Source organism: Stigmatopora nigra, unplaced genomic scaffold, assembly GCF_051989575.1.
Source record: "Stigmatopora nigra isolate UIUO_SnigA unplaced genomic scaffold, RoL_Snig_1.1 HiC_scaffold_25, whole genome shotgun sequence".
Taxonomy (NCBI): domain Eukaryota; kingdom Metazoa; phylum Chordata; class Actinopteri; order Syngnathiformes; family Syngnathidae; genus Stigmatopora; species Stigmatopora nigra.
Genome location: NW_027551604.1, coordinates 1344750 through 1369318, shown reverse-complemented (window position 1 = coordinate 1369318; position 24569 = coordinate 1344750). Strand labels below are relative to the sequence as shown.

Below are 24569 nucleotides of genomic sequence, written 5' to 3'. Positions count from 1 at the left end.
TGTACATTATATTAATAGCAAAATTAATTGTAATTTGACATATTTTTTAAAATATTTTCTGATAAATTTTAGTTAATCTAATAATGGATTATTTTTAATTCAAGTATAAGAATACCGTTAAATATGTATTTTTTGGCAAACATTTACATTTGTTCAAATATTAGATTATATTAATTGCAAAATTAATATGTAATTTGACAAATCCAATTTTATTATTATTTTATTTAATTATTATTTTATTATTTTTCCTGATAAATTTAATAACAGATTATTTTAAATTCAATGCGTTATTGAAATATAAAAACAAGATTCACTAATTAATAGCAAACTAAGAATTTCAAAAATGTAAGTTCAGTTTGTCTAAAAAAAGTTTCTTTTCCTACCTTCAGTTGCCGTTAAAATACCTTCTGGATTTAGCTAACATAGCCAAAAACTGCAAAAGTCTTCAACGACAAAGATCTCGTTTTTAATTGGTCAACAACACCTACAAATCAAGAAAAGAAATCACAAACAGGAAGTGACATCACAATCCAACATTATCATTCATGCAGGCAACCCTTTCCATGTTGCCACTACGATGGAAAAGCTAAATTAATAAGTGCAACATATCGCCTTCAAAAATAGTACTTTTTTCCCTTAAAAAAAGAAAAACACCTATTTAACCCTTTTTGTGTGCAAAATGTACATAAACAAAAATTTCCTTCCAATCACACTTTGATTAAATGATCCCTTTTAACATCGTCAAAAAAACTGCCATAATCATGACCTGGCAACCTCTTATGAATAACAATGTAAGCTAATGGCAGATGTTGCTAAATTGAAGCTATGCTAACTTTCTTTTAGGCTTAATGACATCTACAAGAATTATTTAATCATGCCATAATTATATGACAGTTTTATGACATTGTTATAAGACTCATTGAAATAAAGTGTTAGTAAAATAATAAAGTAATAAAGTGGTACCTTGATTTAACATTAACCGCCTTAAAAAAGTGCGTTTAGAATTTAATGCCCTGGAATGTAGATATCTTATTATTTCAAACTAATGAATTAATGTACAATTTAAGAAAAAAATACTTCAAAATCAAGGTACCCCTGTAGTAAAATAAACAAAATATAACAACACTATAAGTCCGACGTAAACATAAATGTAAACCTATGCAAAGGATTTTTCACCTTTTTAGTTATTAAATGGAATTAGATTTTTAAAAAATGGCGCTGTACAAGATTCAATTTTGATTACTTATTTTTTTTTCATTTATTTAAACGTTTTAATGTTGTTTAAACCTTTCTTTTTGTTTCTTTTACCAGGAAGAGAAGGCAAAATACATTATTAATACTGCAAGCTAAAGTTTTTGTGCTAAAATATGTCGTAATATTATGAGAAGAAGAAAAAAAATGGATGAAAAATGTATGAATAGTATTTTTTTAGGTCGGGATAATTATCTTAAGCTCACGTAATATTACAAGAAGCATTTTTTTTAAACAAAACACTATTACATCTTACATTTTTACCCCAAAAAATATTCCTTTTCCTCCTTTTAATATTATTCAATTCCTTTCATCTTAAGTTTATCTCTTCCCAGGCGTCCAATCATTCTCCTGCTTTCAATTAAATCGCATATATCGCTAGTCGACGCCCCCTTTGTCTAATTGGACGTCTATTTGGGGTTTTACGACATCCATATTTGCAATCAAATCCATTTTTTGTCTATCTTTTAGTTATAAAGCGCCTTTTTGAAGCATTCTTTTAGGTCAGGGGTAGGGAACCTATGGCTCGAGAGCCACATGTGGCTCTTTTAACGGGTGCTTATGGCTCTCTGCTAAACTTTGAGCTAAAATTTGGATTTTTTACTTTAATTTTCCAGTTTTTAATTAAACTTTTTATGCATCCCATTGATTAGCATCATGCTAACATTTTTGTCAACATAATTTTTTAGACTTTTTCGACTTTAAAGGCAATGAAATGACTAAATATTAATCATGAAGCGCCTTTTTGAAGCATTCTTTTAGGGAAGGGGTAGGGAACTTATGGCTCAGGAGCCACATGTGGCTCTTTAGATGGGTACTTATGGCTTTCCGTTAAAAATGTGAGCTAAAATTTGGACGTTTTGCTTCAATCTACCAGTTTTTAATGAAGCTTTTTAGATTAGCATTAAGCTAACAATTTTGTCAACATAATTTTTTTTAGACTTTCGACTTTTTAGCCCGCAAAATGACTAAAAATGAACTCGTTTTCATGTATTTTTTACTTCTAATTAATTCTAAGTATGGTTTTTAATGAATAACAATTGAAAATATGAATTGTTTATGACTCTCTGTCAAAAAAAGGTTCCCAAACCCTTGTTTTAGGTACAACTTATTTTTAGTTGGATTCGCATGCTACCGCCAAAAAGTTCCCGTCAAACGCCATTTTACCCCAAAGGAGATACAAAAAATTAAAAAGGAGGACACCTGGAAAAAGTAGTACCAAGACGTCCATTGGGGTTGATCCTAGGCCTCCGATTCCAAGTCTTCCAGTCCTTCTCCATCAGCTGATTCGCTATTCTCGGCGTCCAATAGGAGGAACTTTCCATCATTGGTGAGTGGCATGTTTTTCATGAGTTGCGCCAAAGCTGCTGGATCCTAATGATGATCAAAATGTCATGCAAAAATTAATTCTAATTTTTTAACAGATGGTCGAAGCAAAAAAAAAAAAAAATTTTTTTTTGCGTTGGCCGGGAATCGAACCCGGGTCAACTGCTTGGAAGGCAGCTATGCTCACCACTATACCACCAACGCTGTGAGAAAAGTGCTACAATTTGTCGGCACGAGCCCGCATTCCACAGAGGCCCAGGGGAATGTTTTCCAGATGTGAGAGGGAGGCTGGCTAAGTGGGTGGGGCTTGAACGCGCGTCATAAATGTGACGTGGCGGACAGACATCCACTGACACGTTGTTACGTGTTTAACGGAAAAATGTTTGGTCTGTGAGGAGGATGTTACGTGGGTGGAAAAAGTCCGACTGCAACAGCCCTACTTTTTGAACACAGCGTTGGTGGTATAGTGGTGAGCATAGCTGCCTTCCAAGCAGTTGACCCGGGTTCGATTCCCGGCCAACGCAATTTTTTTTTTTTAAATTTTTTTGTATTTTTTATTTTAACTTGTACATGTTTTAGGTCGTATTTAGTTTAAAAAATAACTATCAAATCCTTTAATGCATACTTTTTGTAAAAAATAAAATATATATTTTTTTAAATTAAAATTATTTTTTTTAATTAAAATTATTTTTTAATTTATTTTCATTCTAAAAAATAACCTTCAAATCCTTAGATGCATAATTTTTGTAAAAAAATGCAATTAATTTTAAAAAATTAAATAATTTTTTTACTTATTTTTCTTTTAACTATTTTAACATAGTTTAAGTCATTTTCATTCTAAAAATAACCATCAAATCCTTTAATGCATATTTTTTGTAAATAGGTATATATATATTTTTTTTTAATTAAAATTATTTTTTAATTCATTTTCATTCTAAAAAATAACCTTTAAATCCTTTAATGCACAATTTTTGTATAAAATGTAATAAATTCAAAAAATAATATTTTTTTACTTTTTATATTAATTTGTACATGTTTTAAGTCATTTTCATTCCAAAAAAACCCTCAAATCCCTTTTCCATCAACCAAAACCTCCTTAAAAATCATTTTAAATACTACCAATCCAAAACGTTGTTAAAAAAAACTAACCAAAAAATAATACTCTATTTTTTTGGGTCACATAAATTTTTGCGCTGCATGAATAGTTCACCTTAAAACGATAAAAAATGTAAAAACTCACCTTCTTAGCTTCTGTGATATCCTTAGCTAAACTCATGGTGTAGCAAATCTGCCAAATTAGGAAAAAAAAACATTTTAGTAGTTTACTTTGAATACTAGAATATAAATTAAATGAATTATTTACTGTTGAAATTGTACAAGAATACTTTGTTTTCCATTAGGATATTTTTTAGCTAAATTGGGGGATGTTTTGATGTATAAATGATGTAATTTAGCAAAAAAATAACAATTCTGATGGCACCTTTTCTCCTTCAGTGTTGCTTTCAAAGACAAAGGCGCTGAAGCAAGGTTCGCCATCTTGCTCATGGGCGCCGTTATCGTCTCCGGCGCCACTCCAGTCGCGGCCCTCCACCACGAAGCCCATCAGCCGACTGTTCTCCTGGTGGGCCGCAAAATGACACACTTCGGCCAATCGGAACTGCAAAAAAACGAGAGATGACAACCAATGAATGAAGGCCAAATTGAGAAGGAAAGTCAGACCAGGTTTGATTGACGACTTCTTACGTTTATTCTCGTTACTTGCGTTTGAGGGTCGATCAGCCTGGAAAAATTACATGGAAATATTTCTAATTTATGTGTTAAAACATTCAAAAAATGACAGTAGCTTTTGACGAATGCGCAATCAATTATTGAAGTACTTTTGTATGACAACAACCCTTAAAACCACTAAATAATTAACAGTAAATTAAAATATGTTGATGTTAGAGCCAATAAAATGACATTTTTCCAAATTTAGGTGTCAATTATGATTAATTTGGCCTTGTATAGTTAAACGAATCACACTGTGATTTAATGTTTTTATCCTTTGTATTATTTTTTTGTAAACTGGCGCCATCTGGTGGATAAACACCGCATTTTTTTGCCTTAGCCAATCCAGTGACAAGAACATTTTTCCTTACCAGTTCAGTTGAAGTCATTTTCTCATAATATTGTTCTGTTATTTTGTTTATGTTAGTTAACATACGACGGCCTAGTGTTCAAGTGGTTATCACATCTGCCTCGCAGTTCTGGGGTCGAGGGTATGAACCCAAGTGTAAAGTTAACATGTACTAATTTCCTCCCACGACCCAAAAACTTGAGGACTCCCACCTGGTGCTCAGCTGGGATAGGCTCCAGCACCCCATGTGAGGATAAGCGGTTTGTAAAATGAATGAGTGTTAACATATACATAACGTAGAGTGACGTGGAAGTTTCTTAATGTTACCTGATGTTGCTGCTTGTCACCATCAGGTGCGACTCGGTGGTCCGGAAGATGTTGTGGATGGCCCGGGCGGCCAAAACCTGCCTCATGGCTTCGTAGATGACCTCCCTATTGTCGCCGCAACGTACCGCCATGGAACCCAGGAAGCGTACGGCGAAGACTTGCTGCAAGAGGGAGTCTGCGGACACCCCAAGAGAAGCTTTTAGGCAGGGTTGTGTAAAAGATGTGGTGTCCAAATCTGTTTTTTTAAGGTCCCTTTCCAGTTTTGTTATCCATGTTTCCTTCCAGCAACACACCACTGATGGTGGGTATTGTTGTGTAGCTTCTGGGCAGCTTGCTAATGAGTTAATCATTTGATTCAGGTGTGGTGGAGGAGGGAGATTTGGAAAACATGACTGGATTCGACCGGAGTTGGACTGTGACTGACCGGACAGAGTTTACTGTTGAAACCAGCTCTCAAAATTATATTCATGAGAGAGAGAGAGAGTTTAATATCTAAGTATAGTATCTAAGTACTGTTTAATATCGAAGTACTGTTTAATATCAAAGTACTGTTTAATGTCGAAGTACTGTCTAATGTATAAGTACTGTCTAATGTCGAAGTACTGTCTAATATCGAAGTACTGTCTAATATCGAAGTACTGTCTAATATCGAAGTACTGTCTAATGTCGAAGTACTGTTTGATATCAAAGTACTGTTTGATATCAAAGTACTGTTTGATATCAAAGTACTGTTTGATATCAAAGTACTGTTTGATATCAAAGTACTGTTTAATATCAAAGTACTGTTTAATATCAAAGTACTGTTTAATATCAAAGTGCTGTTTAATATCAAAGTACTGTTTAATATCAAAGTACTGTTTAATATCAAAGTACTGTTTAATATCAAAGTACTGTTTAATATCAAAGTACTGTTTAATATCAAAGTACTGTTTAATATCAAAGTACTGTTTAATATCAAAGTACTGTTTAATATCAAAGTACTGTTTAATATCAAAGTAATGTTTAATATCAAAGTACAATTTAATATTGAAGTACTGTTTAATATCGAAGTACTGTTTAATATCGAAGTACTGTTTAATATCAAAGTACTGTTTAATGTCGAAGTACTGTTTAATGTCGAAGTACTGTTTAATATCAAAGTACTGTTTAATATCGAAGTACTGTTTAATGTCGAAGTACTGTCTAATGTCGAAGTACTGTCTAATGTCGAAGTACTGTCTAATGTCGAAGTACTGTCTAATATTGAAGTACTGTTTAACATCAAAGTACTGTTTAACATCAAAGTACTGTTTAACATCAAAGTACTGTTTAACATCGAAGTACTGTCTAACATCGAAGTACTGTCTAACATCGAAATACTGTTTAACATCGAAGTACTGTTTAACATCGAAGTACTGTCTAACATCGAAGTACTGTCTAACATCGAAGTACTGTTTAACATCAAAGTACTGTTTAACATCGAAGTACTGTCTAATATCGAAGTACTGTTTAACATCGAAGTACTGTTTAATATCTAAGTACTGTTGAAACCAGCTCTCAAAATGACATCTATAAGAGTTTTATATCCAAATATCTTGTTTTTACCAGTACTTCGATATTAAACTCTGTCTCATGAGTTACAATTCTTTGACCGGCGACCAAAAGACCAACGCAAAAAAATGTTTACCATCACTCGCGTTGGTGGAGTCGTCATCCGTTTCGCCAAATGGATTCGTGCGCCTATCAGGAAGCCATTAAAAAAAAAAAATAATTACAGGCCATCCAGGAAATGACATCATACATTTATAAGACATTGAGGAAATGAGTTCATCTGTACTTGTTTGTAGGGGGAAGAGGGTGATGGTTTGTTTACCTCCCATCCGCCCGGTTCTGGTCCAGGAATTCCGAGGCTGGCAGGACGATGTCGAACTGGATGGGCGTCCCGGGAGCGATCAAGTCTTCCGGCTCCGGACCCGCTCCAGATTTCTGGGATGCCGCGATGGTGGAGTAGACGCCTCCCGGCTTGGCTCTGCGGGGGGGAGGAGTTTGTCAGGGGAACAAAATAGTAGCACATAATATGCCATTTTTTGTATATAAAAATGACCATGTGTTAGGGTCAAACAATTGTCTCATGTCATTTTCTTTTGCTTTATCAATTTTTATTTATTTATTTGTTTTCTCTTTAGAAAACTTCACGAGAAAAAGCGGTCATAAACGAAGATGAGTCAGTGTTATTTGAAAGAAAATGTATTTAAAAAAAAATAAGTGGAAAAAATGTCTGCGTTGGCCGGGAATCGAACCCGGGTCAACTGCTTGGAAGGCAGCTATGCTCACCACTATACCACCAACGCTGTGTGAGTTGAATGAGGAATGTTGGGAAGAAAAGCATGACCACATCTTTCAACTATGATCACACACATTTGAGCCCCTTGTGGGGAAAAGCTGAACTACAGCTGCCAAAGAAATCAGTCTTTTGGCACTCATTATGGCTTGACTTTGTTTTAATCTAAATTACTATACTATGTCGTTTTTTAAAGAAAAAAAGCCTTACTATACTATGTCGTTTTTTAAAGAAAAAAAGCTTTAGTATACTATGTCGTTTTTTTTGGAAAAAAAAAGCCTTACTATACTATGTCGTTTTTTAAAGAAAAAAAAGCCTTACTATACTATGTCGTTTTTAAAGAAAAAAAGCCTTACTATACTATGTCGTTCTTAAAGAAAAAAAGCCTTACTATACTATGTCGTTTTTAAAGAAAAAAAGCCTTACTATACTATGTCGTTTTTTAAAGAAAAAAAGCCTTGCTATACTATGTCGTTTTTTAAAGAAAAAAAGCCTTACTATACTATGTCGTTTTTTAAAGAAAAAAAGCCTTACTATACTATGTCGTTTTTTAAAGAAAAAAAGCCTTACTATACTATGTCGTTTTTTTTTTTAGAAAAAAGCCTTACTATACTATGTCGTTTTTAAAGAAAAAAGCCTTACTATACTATGTCGTTTTTTTTTTGAAAAAAAAAGCCTTACTATACTATGTCGTTTTTTTAAAGAAAAAAAGCCTTACTATACTGTGTCGTTTTTAAAGAAAAAAAGCCTTACTATACTATGTCGTTTTTAAAGAAAAAAAGCCTTACTATACTATGTCGTTTTTTTAGAAAAAAAGCCTTACTATAATACTATGTCGTTTTTTAAAGAAAAAAAGCCTTACTATACTATGTCGTTTTTAAAGAAAAAAAGCCTTACTATACTATGTCGTTTTTTTTTTTTTTTAGAAAAAAAGCCTTACTATACTATGTCGTTTTTAAAGAAAAAAGCCTTACTATACTATGTCGTTTTTTTTAGAAAAAAAGCCTTACTATACTATGTCGTTTTTTAAAGAAAAAAAGCCTTACTATACTATGTCGTTTTTTTTAAAGAAAAAAGCCTTACTATACTATGTCGTTTTTTTTAAAGAAAAAAAGCCTTACTATACTACGTCGTTTTTAAAGAAAAAAAAGCCTTACTATACTATGTCGTTTTTTTTTTTTTTTTTTTTTTAGAAAAAAAGCCTTACTATACTATGTCGTTTTTAAAGAAAAAAAGCCTTACTATACTATGTCGTTTTTAAAGAAAAAAGCCTTACTATACTATGTCGTTTTTTTTTTAGAAAAAAAGCCTTACTATACTCTGTCGTTTTTTTTTTAGAAAAAAAGCCTTACTATACTATGTCGTTTTTTAAAGAAAAAAAGCCTTACTATACTATGTCGTTTTTTTTAAAGAAAAAAAGCCTTACTATACTATGTCGTTTTTAAAGAAAAAAAAGCCTTACTATACTATGTCGTTTTTTTTTTTTTTAGAAAAAAAGCCTTACTATACTATGTCGTTTTTAAAGAAAAAAAGCCTTACTATACTATGTCGTTTTTTTTTAGAAAAAAAGCCTTACTATACTATGTCGGTTTTTTTTGAAAAAAAGCCTTACTATACTATGTCGTTTTTTAAAGAAAAAAAGCCTTACTATACTATGTCGTTTTTTAAAGAAAAAAAGCCTTGCTATACTATGTCGTTTTTAAAGAAAAAAAGCCTTACTATACTATGTCGTTTTTTTTAGAAAAAAAGCCTTACTATACTATGTCGTTTTTAAAGAAAAAAAGCCTTACTATACTATGTCGTTTTTTTTTTTAGAAAAAAAGCCTTACTATACTATGTCGTTTTTTAAAGAAAAAAAGCCTTACTATACTATGTCGTTTTTTAAAGAAAAAAAGCCTTACTATACTATGTCGTTTTTAAAGAAAGAAAGCCTTACTATACTATGTCGTTTTTTAAAGAAAAAAAGCCTTACTATACTATGTCGTTTTTAAAGAAAAAAAGCCTTACTATACTATGTCGTTTTTTTTTAGAAAAAAAGCCTTACTATACTATGTCGTTTTTTTAAAGAAAAAAAGCCTTACTATACTATGTCGTTTTTTTTTTATAGAAAAAAAGCCTTACTATACTATGTCGTTTTTAAAGAAAAAAGCCTTACTATACTATGTCGTTTTTAAAGAAAAAAAGCCTTACTATACTATGTCGTTTTTAAAGAAAAAAGCCTTACTATACTATGTCGTTTTCTTAGAAAAAAAGCCTTACTATACTATGTCGTTTTTTTTTTTAAAAAAAGCCTTACTATACTATGTCGTTTTTTAAAGAAAAAAGCCTTACTATACTATGTCGTTTTTTAAAGAAAAAAAGCCTTACTATACTATGTCGTTTTTAAAGAAAAAAGCCTTACTATACTATGTCGTTTTTTAAAGAAAAAAAGCCATACTATACTATGTAGTTTTTAAAGAAAAAAAGCCTTACTATACTATGTCGTTTTTTTTTTGAAAAAAAGCCTTACTATACTATGTCGTTTTTTAAAGAAAAAAAGCCTTACTATACTATGTCGTTTTTTAAAGAAAAAAAGCCTTACTATACTATGTCGTTTTTAAAGAAAAAAAGCCTTACTATACTATGTCGTTTTTTTTTATAGAAAAAAAGCCTTACTATACTATGTCGTTTTTAAAGAAAAAAGCCTTACTATACTATGTCGTTTTTTTTAGAAAAAAAGCCTTACTATACTATGTCGTTTTTTAAAGAAAAAAAGCCTTACTATACTATGTCGTTTTTTAAAGAAAAAAAGCCTTACTATACTATGTCGTTTTTAAAGAAAAAAAGCCTTACTATACTATGTCGTTTTTTTTAGAAAAAAAGCCTTACTATACTATGTCGTTTTTAAAGAAAAAAAGCCTTACTATACTATGTCGTTTTTTTTTTTAGAAAAAAAGCCTTACTATACTATGTCGTTTTTTAAAGAAAAAAAGCCTTACTATACTATGTCGTTTTTTAAAGAAAAAAAGCCTTACTATACTATGTCGTTTTTAAAGAAAGAAAGCCTTACTATACTATGTCGTTTTTTAAAGAAAAAAAGCCTTACTATACTATGTCGTTTTTAAAGAAAAAAAGCCTTACTATACTATGTCGTTTTTTTTTAGAAAAAAAGCCTTACTATACTATGTCGTTTTTTTAAAGAAAAAAAGCCTTACTATACTATGTCGTTTTTTTTTTATAGAAAAAAAGCCTTACTATACTATGTCGTTTTTAAAGAAAAAAGCCTTACTATACTATGTCGTTTTTAAAGAAAAAAAGCCTTACTATACTATGTCGTTTTTAAAGAAAAAAGCCTTACTATACTATGTCGTTTTCCCTTACTATACTATGTCGTTTTTTTTTTTAAAAAAAGCCTTACTATACTATGTCGTTTTTTAAAGAAAAAAGCCTTACTATACTATGTCGTTTTTTAAAGAAAAAAAGCCTTACTATACTATGTCGTTTTTAAAGAAAAAAGCCTTACTATACTATGTCGTTTTTTAAAGAAAAAAAGCCATACTATACTATGTAGTTTTTAAAGAAAAAAAGCCTTACTATACTATGTCGTTTTTTTTTTGAAAAAAAGCCTTACTATACTATGTCGTTTTTTAAAGAAAAAAAGCCTTACTATACTATGTCGTTTTTTAAAGAAAAAAAGCCTTACTATACTATGTCGTTTTTAAAGAAAAAAAGCCTTACTATACTATGTCGTTTTTTTTTATAGAAAAAAAGCCTTACTATACTATGTCGTTTTTAAAGAAAAAAGCCTTACTATACTATGTCGTTTTTTTTAGAAAAAAAGCCTTACTATACTATGTCGTTTTTTAAAGAAAAAAAGCCTTACTATACTATGTCGTTTTTTAAAGAAAAAAAGCCTTACTATACTATGTCGTTTTTAAAGAAAAAAAGCCTTACTATACTATGTCGTTTTTAAAGAAAAAAAGCCTTACTATACTATGTCGTTTTTTTTTTAGAAAAAAAGCCTTACTATACTATGTCGTTTTTTAAAGAAAAAAAGCCTTACTATACTATGTCGTTTTTTAAAGAAAAAAAGCCTTACTATACTATGTCGTTTTTAAAGAAAAAAAGCCTTACTATACTATGTCGTTTTTTAAAGAAAAAAAGCCTTACTATACTATGTCGTTTTTTTTTTAGAAAAAAAAGCCTTACTATACTATGTCGTTTTTTAAAGAAAAAAAGCCTTACTATACTATGTCGTTTTTTAAAGAAAAAAAGCCTTACTATACTATGTCGTTTTTTAAAGAAAAAAAGCCTTACTATACTATGTCGTTTTTAAAGACAAAAAGCCTTACTATACTATGTCGTTTATTAAAGAAAAAAAGCCTTACTATACTATGTCGTTTTTTAAAGAAAAAAAGCCTTACTATACTATGTCGTTTTTTAAAGAAAAAAAGCCTTACTATACTATGTCGTTTTTTTTTTTAGAAAAAAGCCTTACTATACTATGTCGTTTTTAAAGAAAAAAGCCTTACTATACTATGTCGTTTTTTTTTTTGAAAAAAAAAGCCTTACTATACTATGTCGTTTTTTAAAGAAAAAAAGCCTTACTATACTGTGTCGTTTTTTAAAGAAAAAAAGCCTTACTATACTATGTCGTTTTTAAAGAAAAAAAGCCTTACTATACTATGTCGTTTTTAAAGAAAAAAAGCCTTACTAAACTATGTCGTTTTTTAAAGAAAAAAAGCCTTACTATACTATGTCGTTTTTTAAGATAAAAAGCCTTACTATACTATGTCGTTTTTAAAGAAAAAAAGCCTTACTATACTATGTCGTTTTTTAAAGAAAAAAAGCCTTACTATACTATGTCGTTTTTTAAAGAAAAAAAGCCTTACTATACTATGTCGTTTTTAAAGAAAAAAAGCCTTACTATACTATGTCGTTTTTTAAAGAAAAAAAAGCCTTACTATACTATGTCGTTTTTTTTTAGAAAAAAAAGCCTTACTATACTATGTCGTTTTTTAAAGAAAAAAAGCCTTACTATACTATGTCGTTTTTTAAAGAAAAAAAGCCTTACTATACTATGTCGTTTTTTAAAGAAAAAAAGCCTTACTATACTATGTCGTTTTTTAGGATAAAAAGCCTTACTATACTATGTCGTTTTTTAAGAAAAAAAGCCTTACTATACTATGTCGTTTTTTTAAGATAAAAAGCCTTACTATACTATGTCGTTTTTAAAGGAAAAAGCCTTACTATACTGTAAGGTTTTTGAAGAGAAAAAGCCTTACTATACTATGTCGTTTTGAAAGAAAAGAGCCTTACTATATCAGTATTATTTGAAAGAAAATTGATTTAAAAAAAAAAAAGCGTGAAAAAAATCTGCGTTGGCCGGGAATCGAACCCGGGTCAACTGCTTGGAAGGCAGCTATGCTCACCACTATACCACCAACGCTGTGCGAGTTTGCTGAGGAATGTTGGGAAGAAAAGCATGACCACATCTTTCAACTATGCTCACACTCATTTGAGCCCCTTGTGGGGAAAAGCTGAACTGCAGCTGCCAAAGACTTGCAAAAAAAATCAGTCTTTTGGCAGTCATTATGGCTTCATTTTGTTTTAATCGAAATTACTATTAATCGAAATTACTATACTATGTCATATATTAATTTTAGATCTAAATTACTATACTATATCATTTTAAAGAAAAAAGGCCTTACTATACTATGTCGTTTTTTTAAAGAAAAAAAGCCTTACTATACTATGTCGTTTTTTTTAAAGAAAAAAAGCCTTACTATACTATGTCGTTTTGCAAGAAAAGAGCCTTACTATACTATGTCGTTTTGAAAGAAAAGAGCCTTACTATACAATGTTTTTTAAAGGAAAAGGCCTTACTATATATACTATGTTGTGAAAGAAAAAAACTTCTTTTACTAAGTCGTTATTAAAGACAAAAGCTATACTATGTCGTTTTCTTTTTTTTTTTTACGAAAAAAATCCTTCATCTATTGCAGGGGTGTCAAACATACGGCCCGCAAGCCGGATCCGGACCGTCTGGTGGTTTGGTACGGCCCGGGGAAGAAAGCTGCATTGTATAAAAAAAATATGACTTTTCTTTAAAATGTGTAGTTCTTGTATCATCCGCTAGGGGGCGCAGTGTCCTAGTATGGTCAGACGTGAATTGACATTTATTTGTGTTCTTATATTATTCTCTTGTTCATACTATATTGTTCATAATGTAAAAGGAAAATTCTGTTAATAAACATTTTGATAATTTCCTCATTCTTTGCACTAATTATTAGTATTAGTGACTAATACAAATGAAAAAAAAGTGGGTTTATTGTTAGTTCTATGTGATTTTGCAATGAGTTTACTGGTCCGGCCCGCTTGATCTCTAATTGAGCCGTATTCGGCCCGCAGACCAAAGTTTGACACCCCTGGTCTATTGCCTTCAATGAAACTAAAAATGGATCATTTAAAGCAAGCCACAATACCAACTGACCTGTCGGTATCAGGCGAACCTTCCTGCCTCTTCTCAAAGCTGGTGACGGGTGTGACCGCCTGTATGGCAGTTTGGTTTAGTCGAATAGCCACAGCCTGTCGAAAGCAACATTTAAAATCATCAAAAAATATATACGTTGACAAGAATGCCCTTGACACGTTGTCACATGACCTTATAGACCTGAAATGGACTAAAATACCTCAGGGTTGTCAGTCAGGTAAATCTGTCTGGAGATGTTGTTCACGGTGCAAATCCACTGCGGGAATACCACAAGACCAATCAGCTTTTAGAGCAGAAATGTCTACGTACGCAAAGTAAAAAATGGAAACTTCTTACTTCTTCGTACTCCTTTTTGCTTTCTGCTTGTAGGATCATAGACCTGAAGACAAAAAGAAAATTGTGCAGGAAATTTAGAACGTGAACTGAGAGGTCGTGGTTGGTGAGAAAATGGGGATATACGCACGCTTTTCCAGAAGGTGAAGTGATTTGAAAGCAGTAGTGTCTGTCTTCGCACTCGATGGCCATGACAGAGCTGTTGTCCAGATCCAGCACCATGCCGCCCGCCACGGCACCCCGCGGCTGGCACATGAGGTTGCCGCCTTGCGTGAAGAAGTACAGGCGGTCCCAAGCGGTGGTCACCAGGCCTGTTTTACTGGAGACACAATCGGTTAGATTACAGGAAACCTTTTGGCCACTCATTTTTGCATGTGCAAAAATGGGTGCTCGGACGTTTGATCACTATGCTTTTGGTCCCCGTTAGGGTTAGGTTTGTCAAATGTATTTAGATCCCTATCCCTAACCCTAACCCTATCCCTGTCCCTATCCCTAACCCTAACCATTTCGTATTTAAACACACCCTAACCCTAACCATTTTGTATTAAAAAACCCTAACCAAAACCCTAACCCTAACCCTAACCATTTTGTATTTAAACACACCCTAACCCAAACCCTAACCATTTAGTATTTAAACACACCCAAACCCTAACCCAAACCCTAACCATTTTGTATTTAAACACACCCTAACCCTAACCATTTTGTATTAAAACACCCTAACCAAAACCCTAACCCAAACCATTTTGTATTTAAACACACTTTAACCCAAACCCTAACCATTTAGTATTTAAACACACCCAAACCCTAACCATTTTGTATTTAAACACACCCTAACCCTAACCATTTTTCATTTAAACACAACCTAACCCTAACCCTTACCCTAACCATTTTGTATTTAAACACACCCTAACCCTATTTAAACACAACCTAACCGAAACCCAAACCATTTTGTATTTAAACACACCTTAGCCCAAACCCTAACCATTTTGTATTTAAACACACCCTGACCCAAACCCTAACCCAAACCCTAACCATTTTGTATTTAAACACAACCTAACCCTAACCCAAACCCCTAACCCGAACCCAAACCCTAAACATTTTGTATTTACACACACCCTAACCCTATTTAAACACACCCTAACCTTAACCCAAACCCTAACCATTTTGTATTTAAACACACCCTAACCATTTTGTATTTAAACACACCCTAACCATTTTGTATTTGAACACACCCAAACCCTAACCCAAACCATTTTGTATTTAAACACACCCTAACCCCTCAACCTCGTGCAACAAATCAGCTCAAATCGAAATCGACCTCAAAGCGGTCACCTCATTCCATAAGGTAGAATTTGATTTTTCCCCCTAAAATCATTCTTACTTCCTGATGTTGAGGAGGCCGGCCTTCTGAATGAGCGTCCGATTGACGGGCTCGTCGTCCTTGTCCAGTATGTAGATGGAGTCGTCCATGGACAGGAGCTCCTTTTGGGTCACACGCATGGCCTCGGCCTCCACGTCCAGTTGGGCCTGGATACTGAATAAAAAAAACACATTTCAGAGCCAAACCTTCTCAAAGTGGAATACAAGGAACAAGCACAAGTTTGTTAAAGTCAACTTTGTCTTTACTTTTGCGTCATGTTGGAGACGGACGAGAGGAAGTTGTCTATCTTCTTGGACACCATCTCCAGGCCTTTCTTGAAGAAAACCACCTAAGACACGGGAGAATGATTCAGTGTATTGGACTCCATCATTTGCTTATTTCTTTTGTTCATTCATTCAATTTCTGATCCTTATAAGGGTTGCATGGGGTGCTAGAGTCCATGGTGGCTTACAGCCTGAAAGGACAGCCATGTCTGATCTACATTAACCACGATAATCGAGGGATTACTGTAATAAGGCGGTACGGTCCGCCAGTCAGTACCTGAGCCTGTGTGTAGCCCAGCATGGGTTCCAACATGGCCACCCTCTTGCGGTATTGCAGAGCGTTGAGTGCGCAGTAATACTGCAGCGAGGCCTGGTGTTGCTTCCTCCGGGTGTACGCCACCTCTTTGACCAAATCGGCCTTTAGCTGTTCATAGGGGAGAGACATTTATTACATTTATATTTGCTTGGTTAAATCAGAGGACTACTACTACTGTATATTTATATGTATGTATATGTATGTCTGTGTATGTCTATGTATGTATATGTATGTATATGTATGTATAAGTATGTATGTATATATATATATATATATATATATATATATATATATATATATATATATATATATATATATATATATATATATACATATATATACATATATATACATATATATACATATATATACATGTATGTATGTATGTATGTATGTATGTATGTATGTATGTATGTATATATGTATATATGTATATATGTATATATGTATATATGTATATATGTATATATGTATATATGTATATATGTATATATGTATATATGTATATATGTATATATGTATATATGTATATATGTATATATGTATATATGTATATATGTATATATATATATATATATATATATATATATATATATATATATATATATATATATATATATATATATATATATATATATATATATATATATATATATATATATATATATATATATATATATATATATATATATATATATATATATATATATATATATATATATATATATATATATATATATATATATATATATATATATATATATATATATATATATATATATATATATATATATATATATATATATATATATATATATATATATATATATATATATATATATATATATATATATATATATATATATATATATATATATATATATATATATATATATATATATATATATATATATATATATATATATATATATATATATATATATATATATATATATATATATATATATATATATATATATATATATATATATATATATATATATATATATATATATATATATATATATATATATATATATATATATATATATATATATATATATATATATATATATATATATATATATATATATATATATATATATATATATATATATATATATATATATATATATATATATATATATATATATATATATATATATATATATATATATATATATATATATATATATATATATATATATATATATATATATATATATATATATATATATATATATATATATATATATATATATATATATATATATATATATATATATATATATATATATATATATATATATATATATATATATATATATATATATATATATATATATATATATATATATATATATATATATATATATATATATATATATATATATATATATATATATATATATATATATATATATATATATATATATATATATATATATATATATATATATATATATATATATATATATATATATATATATATATATATATATATATATATATATATATATATATATATATATATATATATATATATATATATATATATATATATATATATATATATATATATATATATATATATATATATATATATATATATATATATATATATATATATATATATATATATATATATATATATATATATATATATATATATATATATATATATATATATATATATATATATATATATATATATATATATATATACATATATACATATATACATATATACATATATACATACATATATACATATATACATATATACATATATACATATATACATATATACATATATACATATATACATATATACATATATACATATATACATATATACATATATACATATATACATATATACATATATACATATATACATATATACATATATGTATGTATGTATATATGTATATATGTATATATGTATATATGTATATATGTATATATGTATATATATATATATATATATATATATATATATATATATATATATATATATATATATATATATATATATATATATATATATATATATATATATATATATATATATATATATATATATATATATATATATATATATATATATATATATATATATATATATATATATATATATATATATATATATATATATATATATATATATATATATATATATATATATATATATATATATATATATATATATATATATATATATATATATATATATATATATATATATATATATATATATATATATATATATATATATATATATATATATATATATATATATATATATATATATATATATATATATATATATATATATATATATATATATATATATATATATATATATATATATATATATATATATATATATATATATATATATATATATATATATATATATATATATATATATATATATATATATATATATATATATATATATATATATATATATATATATATATATATATATATATATATATATATATATATATATATATATATATATATATATATATACACATACATACATACTTATACATACATATTTATACAGAAATATACATGCATATATACATACATATACATATTCATACATACACATACATATACATACATATACATACATATACATACATATACATACATATACATACATATACATACATATATATATATATATATATATATATATATATATATATATATATATATATATATATATATATATATATATATATATATATATATATATATATATATATATATATATATATATATATATATATATATATATATATATATATATATATATATATATATATATATATATATATATATATATATATATATATATATATATATATATATATATATATATATATATATATATATATATTTTGTATATATATATATATATAAATATATATATATATATATATATATATATATATATATATATATATATATATATATATATATATATATATATATTCTTCAGCAAAGCATTTATTTATGTATTTATTAACTTATTTATGTCTACAATGTATTTTTCTGTGTCTGTATTCTCTTGCTACCTTGACAGTAAAATTTCCCGAACACATGATGAATAAAGTCCTAATCTAATCTAATATTGTACATTACAAGAGTTGAAATGAGAAAAAAATGCACACATTTATTTTTCTGGGTATGGCTCTCAAGGAATGACATTTAAAAATATGAATTGTTTGTGGTTCTCTCGGTCAAAAAGGTTCCCGAACTCGGTGTTGGAGAAAATTACCTTCTCATTCTCCCTCTTTTTGGGTAATCGGCTGTACTTGACCATGGATGCTTCGTGTTCTAGATAAAAAAAAAAGAGAAGAAAGTGAGGTTTAGAAAATAAATTCATGATAAAGTCCTTTTTTTGGGGATGTAATTTGTAAACTTGCCATCAGTAGCGATGCCATAAATTTCCTTCAGCGTGCTTATCTCTGTAAAATAAAAGAGGAAAGACAAACTGTCATTTTAGTTTATATTTTGAAAGATATTTGTTTCCAGGATTTCAAAATTCTCAAAAAAAAATAAAATAAAAAAATAAAAGCATTCTGATTTTCAGCCAAAAATTCATCAATGTTAAATAATAATAAGTATAAAATGCTTGATGATCTCACCTTTCAGATCAATAGTCAGTTTTTAATTGAAAATATGAAAATCTAATGTTAGCAGTGTTAGTAGAAGCTAGTTCTTTAGCTAGCTGCTAATGCTTGCTAAGAAGATAAATATTTTCTGCTTATTGTTTTTAAATTTGACTTTGCACATTTTCCACATTATATTTGGATGGAGTGAGAGATTCAATAAAGGCTAGTTTATAATAATATGACCAATAGAAATGTAATATTTGAGTATTTTGTACATGGATTGATTCAAATTTCCAAGTCTAGACTTAAAAAGTCCTCCATATCTGGAAATAAATGTCTACCTGTCAGGTCTTTTTCTCTGAACTGGATCAATGGGAAGACCATGGTATCAGCCATCTGATTGGCCAATTCCAAGTGCAGCGAGTTGAGCTAAATGACATCACAAAATACATAATGAAGTACTTGATGAACGCAAAATATTCCCATAAAATATTTAGTCATAAGAAATACATCTTTAACAAAAGATAACCACACTACACATGGTTGCTTATCCTTATAGTGTTCCCTCGCTACTTCGCGGTTCAGCTACCGCGGACTCAGAGCTTCGCAGATTTTTTTTGGAAAAAATAATAATACAAATATTACATTGAAACAACATAATTTACAGTTTTTTTGTTATAACATGAATTTCACTCTCTATACCCGTATTCTACACGGTGTACTGTATACAGGTGGGTAAAATTTAAAAGAAATAAAATAAAAATAAAAAAAAAAAATTTTGAATTAAATTCAAATTAAGCATTTTTGAAAGGGAATCCCTACTTCGCGGAAATTCACTTATCGCGGGTGGTCCCGGTCCCCATTAACCGCGATAAACGAGGGAACACTGTCTTTCGCATAAGTCTATGCAAATTGATTCATAAAACAAATAAAACATTAAAAAAAATTAAAAAATGTATGATGTTGAATCAAAATATTGTAAAAATATGTTTTGAATAAAGTTTTTTTTCACTCTCCCTGTTCATTAAGTGATCCTTCCCCCCAAATAAAGCAGTTTCATGGCACACTATTTAATAATTGATCATCATAGTACATAATAATCATTCAGATTCGAAACAATTCAAATAAAACTATAAAACTTTAATCGCCAAGCCTAATTTCTTTCCCACGGCCATTAATCCTCTCTAAAGTTCAACCGATAAGCTCCGACGGAAACTCTAATTAACAGAGAAATGACCTTGAACTATGAGCATAATCATAAACTAAATTAAAATATCACCATCAATAAGCTACAAACAGTTATTTTAATGAGCTTTTTAGCTTTCTTACCTCCTCCACTGTTGTTGCAAAATTCTGCAAAGTGTTCACAACTTCTTCATCACCTTTTCCAAGGGCAAAATTCTAAAATGGAAAAATAAATTATCAATATATGATTGAATGTAGTCATATTTAATATCCATAACAGTACAATTCTAAGTAGTACTTACTTTTTTCTCATAGGCAAGAAGTTGCCGTGAGAGCTGCTCTGTAGCCAAACCCATCTCACTCTTTAAAAAGAACACAATATAAATATAAAGAATGCATTTTAGTTAGTAAACAAGCGGCTCTCGAGCCTCATTCGGCTCCAGGACATTTTTTTTTGTTGCGATCTGATCATATTTTGTATATACTGTAGCTTGTTTCTCTTAAAACACACTCAAATTCATCAGGGCCCATGAAAAACTACTTACAAATTATATTTAAAAAAAATAACTGGGCAGATTGGATTTTTTAATGCTGTTTATGAGGTAAGATGTGGCTTTTTTGTGTGTCTAACTTGTTCGCCTACAACAGGGGTGGGCAGACTTTTGGGCCCGGGGGCCACATTGACTTTAAAAATGTGACAGATGGGCAGGGTCAGTACAAGATAGGATATATATAAAAAAGTGCATCCGTTAACAGTACATATGATACATAAACAGAAAAAGAGGACTAAAATATTAACATACTCATCATTGAAGTAATAAGTATAAAGTAAAGTAAAAAGTACAAAGTCAAGTAAAAAGTATAAAGTACAAAGTCAAGTCAAAAGTATAAAGTACAAAGTCAAGTCAAAAGTATAAAGTACAAAGTCAAGTCAAAAGTATAAAGTACAAAGTCAAGTCAAAAGCATAAAGTACAAAGTCAAGTCAAAAGTATAAAGTACAAAGTCAAGTCAAAAGTATTAAGTACAAAGTCAAGTCAAAAGTATAAAGTACAAAGTCAAGTCAAAAGTATAAAGTACAAAGTCAAGTCAAAAGTATAAAGTACAAAGTCAAGTCAAAAGTATAAAGTACAAAGTCAAGTCAAAAGTATAAAGTACAAAGTCAAGTACAAAGTATAAAGTACAAAGTCAAGTCAAAAGTATAAAGTACAAAGTCAAGTCAAAAGGAATTGTGGCCCACAAAAAATGTGTTTATGAATAATAAAAATATTAATAATGAGGCTTGGACATTGAAATTCTTGTTAGAGCAGGTCCTCGTATTGGATTTCATTAGATTTAGTGTAGCTAAATGTGTGGGTAAGAGGAGCCAATATTGGTACCTGAGCTCCAAAGACACGTTGCATGGACTGCAGCAGCTGGTTAGTGTAGTCAGTCAGGTTGGCCGCATCCTCCTCAAACACACTGAGCAAGGAACGAGTCTGCAGGGGGTGATATGAAGACATTTGACTCCAAGTGGACGAACACCCCATTACGTATACATTATATTTTATTTCAAATTCCTCTTATTAAGCGATTAAAACGTACAAATGCAACGTGGCACATATTTTCACAATCTCACACACACACACACACATATAAGGCACACGTAAAAATCTAAAATGTGCTACAAAGTGGACGGCTTTTAGCCCTTGTAGAACATGGTTTTGACACCATCTGGCGGACAAACATATGTATTACATCTATAACAGCCATGGTGGGAGATATTTTAGTGGTGCAGGACATATTTTCATATGTTTTATTAATTTTAAGAATGAAATAAATCATTTCCTTATAATTTTCTCTTATTTTAGTGTTTTTCCGCAAATATTTCATACAAAATTGGGACACTTTGACCAATTTTAAAGAGTTTAGTTGGTAGTTTGGTGAGGATTGTGGAAAGTATTAGAGAATTTAGATATAAAGTACACCCCTACTTACGAAATTTTCAAATATAACTTATGAAATTTTCAAGTTACAAAAAAGGCTTCAAACCAATTAATTTTGTAAATAGTGGTATGACTGTAGCTTGATTTATTGGTAGCAATCCATTACTCCAATTGCAGTTTATGCTAATGTTACGAATATACTCAAACCTTATAATCAATTACCATATTTTCTGGACTATATATTTTTTCCTGGTGATGTTTAACACAAATGCAGATATTTATAAAAATGTCAATTAAGGATTTGAGAAACTCCAGGGCTACAATGTCAATAATATTAATAATCTCATTTTGAAATAGAAATAATGATTAATAATAATTTTACACTTGACATGGTCATAACCACATTCCCTTACAAGTACCGTGCAATTTTTTTGCCGTATTTTATAACAATAGAGTACTGTTAATGATCAAACAAAATGTGTGCGTAGTCATCAGTTCGTGGCTTAGCATTTATACTTACATAATATGTAACAATTTTGCATTACGTACTTTTAAAAGTTCCAATAAATGACCTGAGCTCGAGTTTTAACAAAATGTGTAAAAGAAGGAGCATCAAGCATAAGTTGCACTTATAAGCAAAATCCATTCTTCTCAAAAGCACACTTTATTAACGAATCATTACATGATTGTAATAAATATAATTGTTGGATTTAATGTGAAACCTATAGTACAATTACAAGATACATTTAAACCTACTAGTCCCAAAACAAACAATAACTAGTGAGTTTCGTCATTTTATGACGTCGAATATTTAATGAGATAGTATAATAAAATACTCTCTAAATATTAGTGTTACATACGTATTACCTGGTGAAAATCATATTTATAAAATGTAATATATCATTGCTGTGGCTATTACACTTACATTGGTATACATACGTTAGCACGCTATCTATAAAAATAGGCGATATTAGTATGACACCTTATGTAACTGCACAAGGAAACTTAATATTTTTTTAAATATATGGTGATAAGGTTATTGATGTTATTATTGTCGTTGTCATAAAAATACTGGGAAATGTTATCGGCAAGTGGTGATAGACTACAAAACAGGAGCTGCCCATGCTAGTTAGCTAACTAGCATTGTTCATCATTGTTATTAACGCTGTGACGTATTTTACAGAATACGGAGGAAAAATACTACAATGTTACCTGAGGACTGTCCTGCAAAGCTTCCTCCAGGAGAAGTTTATGATGTACGGCTGGCATTTTAGTGAGCGACGGAGAAGAAATTAATGGTGAAGGGTTTGAATTATTAAGCACGTTGCACTCAATTTCCCAGGGTTCTTTGCGCGTGTGAACCGGAAGACTGGGAATTTGCATTGTAGGTGTGTCCGTTCTGTTTATTTCAATTTTTATGTGCTAAAGAGGACAACATGCACTTTAGTTATAAATATTTATAATTTATATTATTATATTAAATTAGAATATAAACGAATTTTAAAAATGAATTTCCTAAAACGAAAAAGACATCGAAACTCTCATTGGGCTTTCGCGTTAAAGTGGTAAACAGTGGCCTTTAAAGGCAAAAGAAGGAATTGCACCCCATAACTATTCATTAAAAACATTAGATATATATTATTAAATTTAATACATTTCAGTAAGAATTAAGAATTTTACAGAAAGTACATAAACTATAAATAAGTGCAATGTTATTA

At 29.2% G+C, this 24569-nt stretch overlaps 1 protein-coding gene and 4 non-coding genes across 5 annotated transcripts; 1 reads left to right on the top strand and 4 right to left on the bottom strand.

The window, feature by feature from the left end:
- Nucleotides 1–1029: 1029 nt before the first annotated feature.
- Nucleotides 1030–24208, bottom strand: appl2 (adaptor protein, phosphotyrosine interaction, PH domain and leucine zipper containing 2). Its single transcript, XM_077711045.1, has 21 exons — nt 24064–24208; nt 22306–22404; nt 21231–21290; nt 21073–21144; nt 20085–20172; nt 19555–19596; nt 19407–19465; nt 16067–16213; nt 15772–15854; nt 15527–15679; nt 14276–14464; nt 14149–14191; nt 14012–14068; nt 13813–13907; nt 6873–7028; nt 6687–6739; nt 5021–5195; nt 4321–4357; nt 4058–4234; nt 3818–3865; nt 1030–2625 (listed from the first exon to the last, which is right to left on the bottom strand). The coding sequence occupies exons 1-21, from the start codon at nt 24118–24120 to the stop codon at nt 2494–2496; spliced, it is 2022 nt and encodes a 673-aa protein (XP_077567171.1). The 5' UTR covers nt 24121–24208; the 3' UTR covers nt 1030–2493.
- Nucleotides 2710–2781, bottom strand: trnag-ucc (transfer RNA glycine (anticodon UCC)). The gene has a single exon. It is a non-coding gene; the product is annotated as a tRNA-Gly (tRNA).
- trnag-ucc (transfer RNA glycine (anticodon UCC)) lies at nt 3030–3101 on the top strand. The gene has a single exon. It is a non-coding gene; the product is annotated as a tRNA-Gly (tRNA).
- trnag-ucc (transfer RNA glycine (anticodon UCC)) lies at nt 7279–7350 on the bottom strand. The gene has a single exon. It is a non-coding gene; the product is annotated as a tRNA-Gly (tRNA).
- Nucleotides 12697–12768, bottom strand: trnag-ucc (transfer RNA glycine (anticodon UCC)). Its single transcript has one exon. It is a non-coding gene; the product is annotated as a tRNA-Gly (tRNA).
- Nucleotides 24209–24569: the final 361 nt, after the last annotated feature.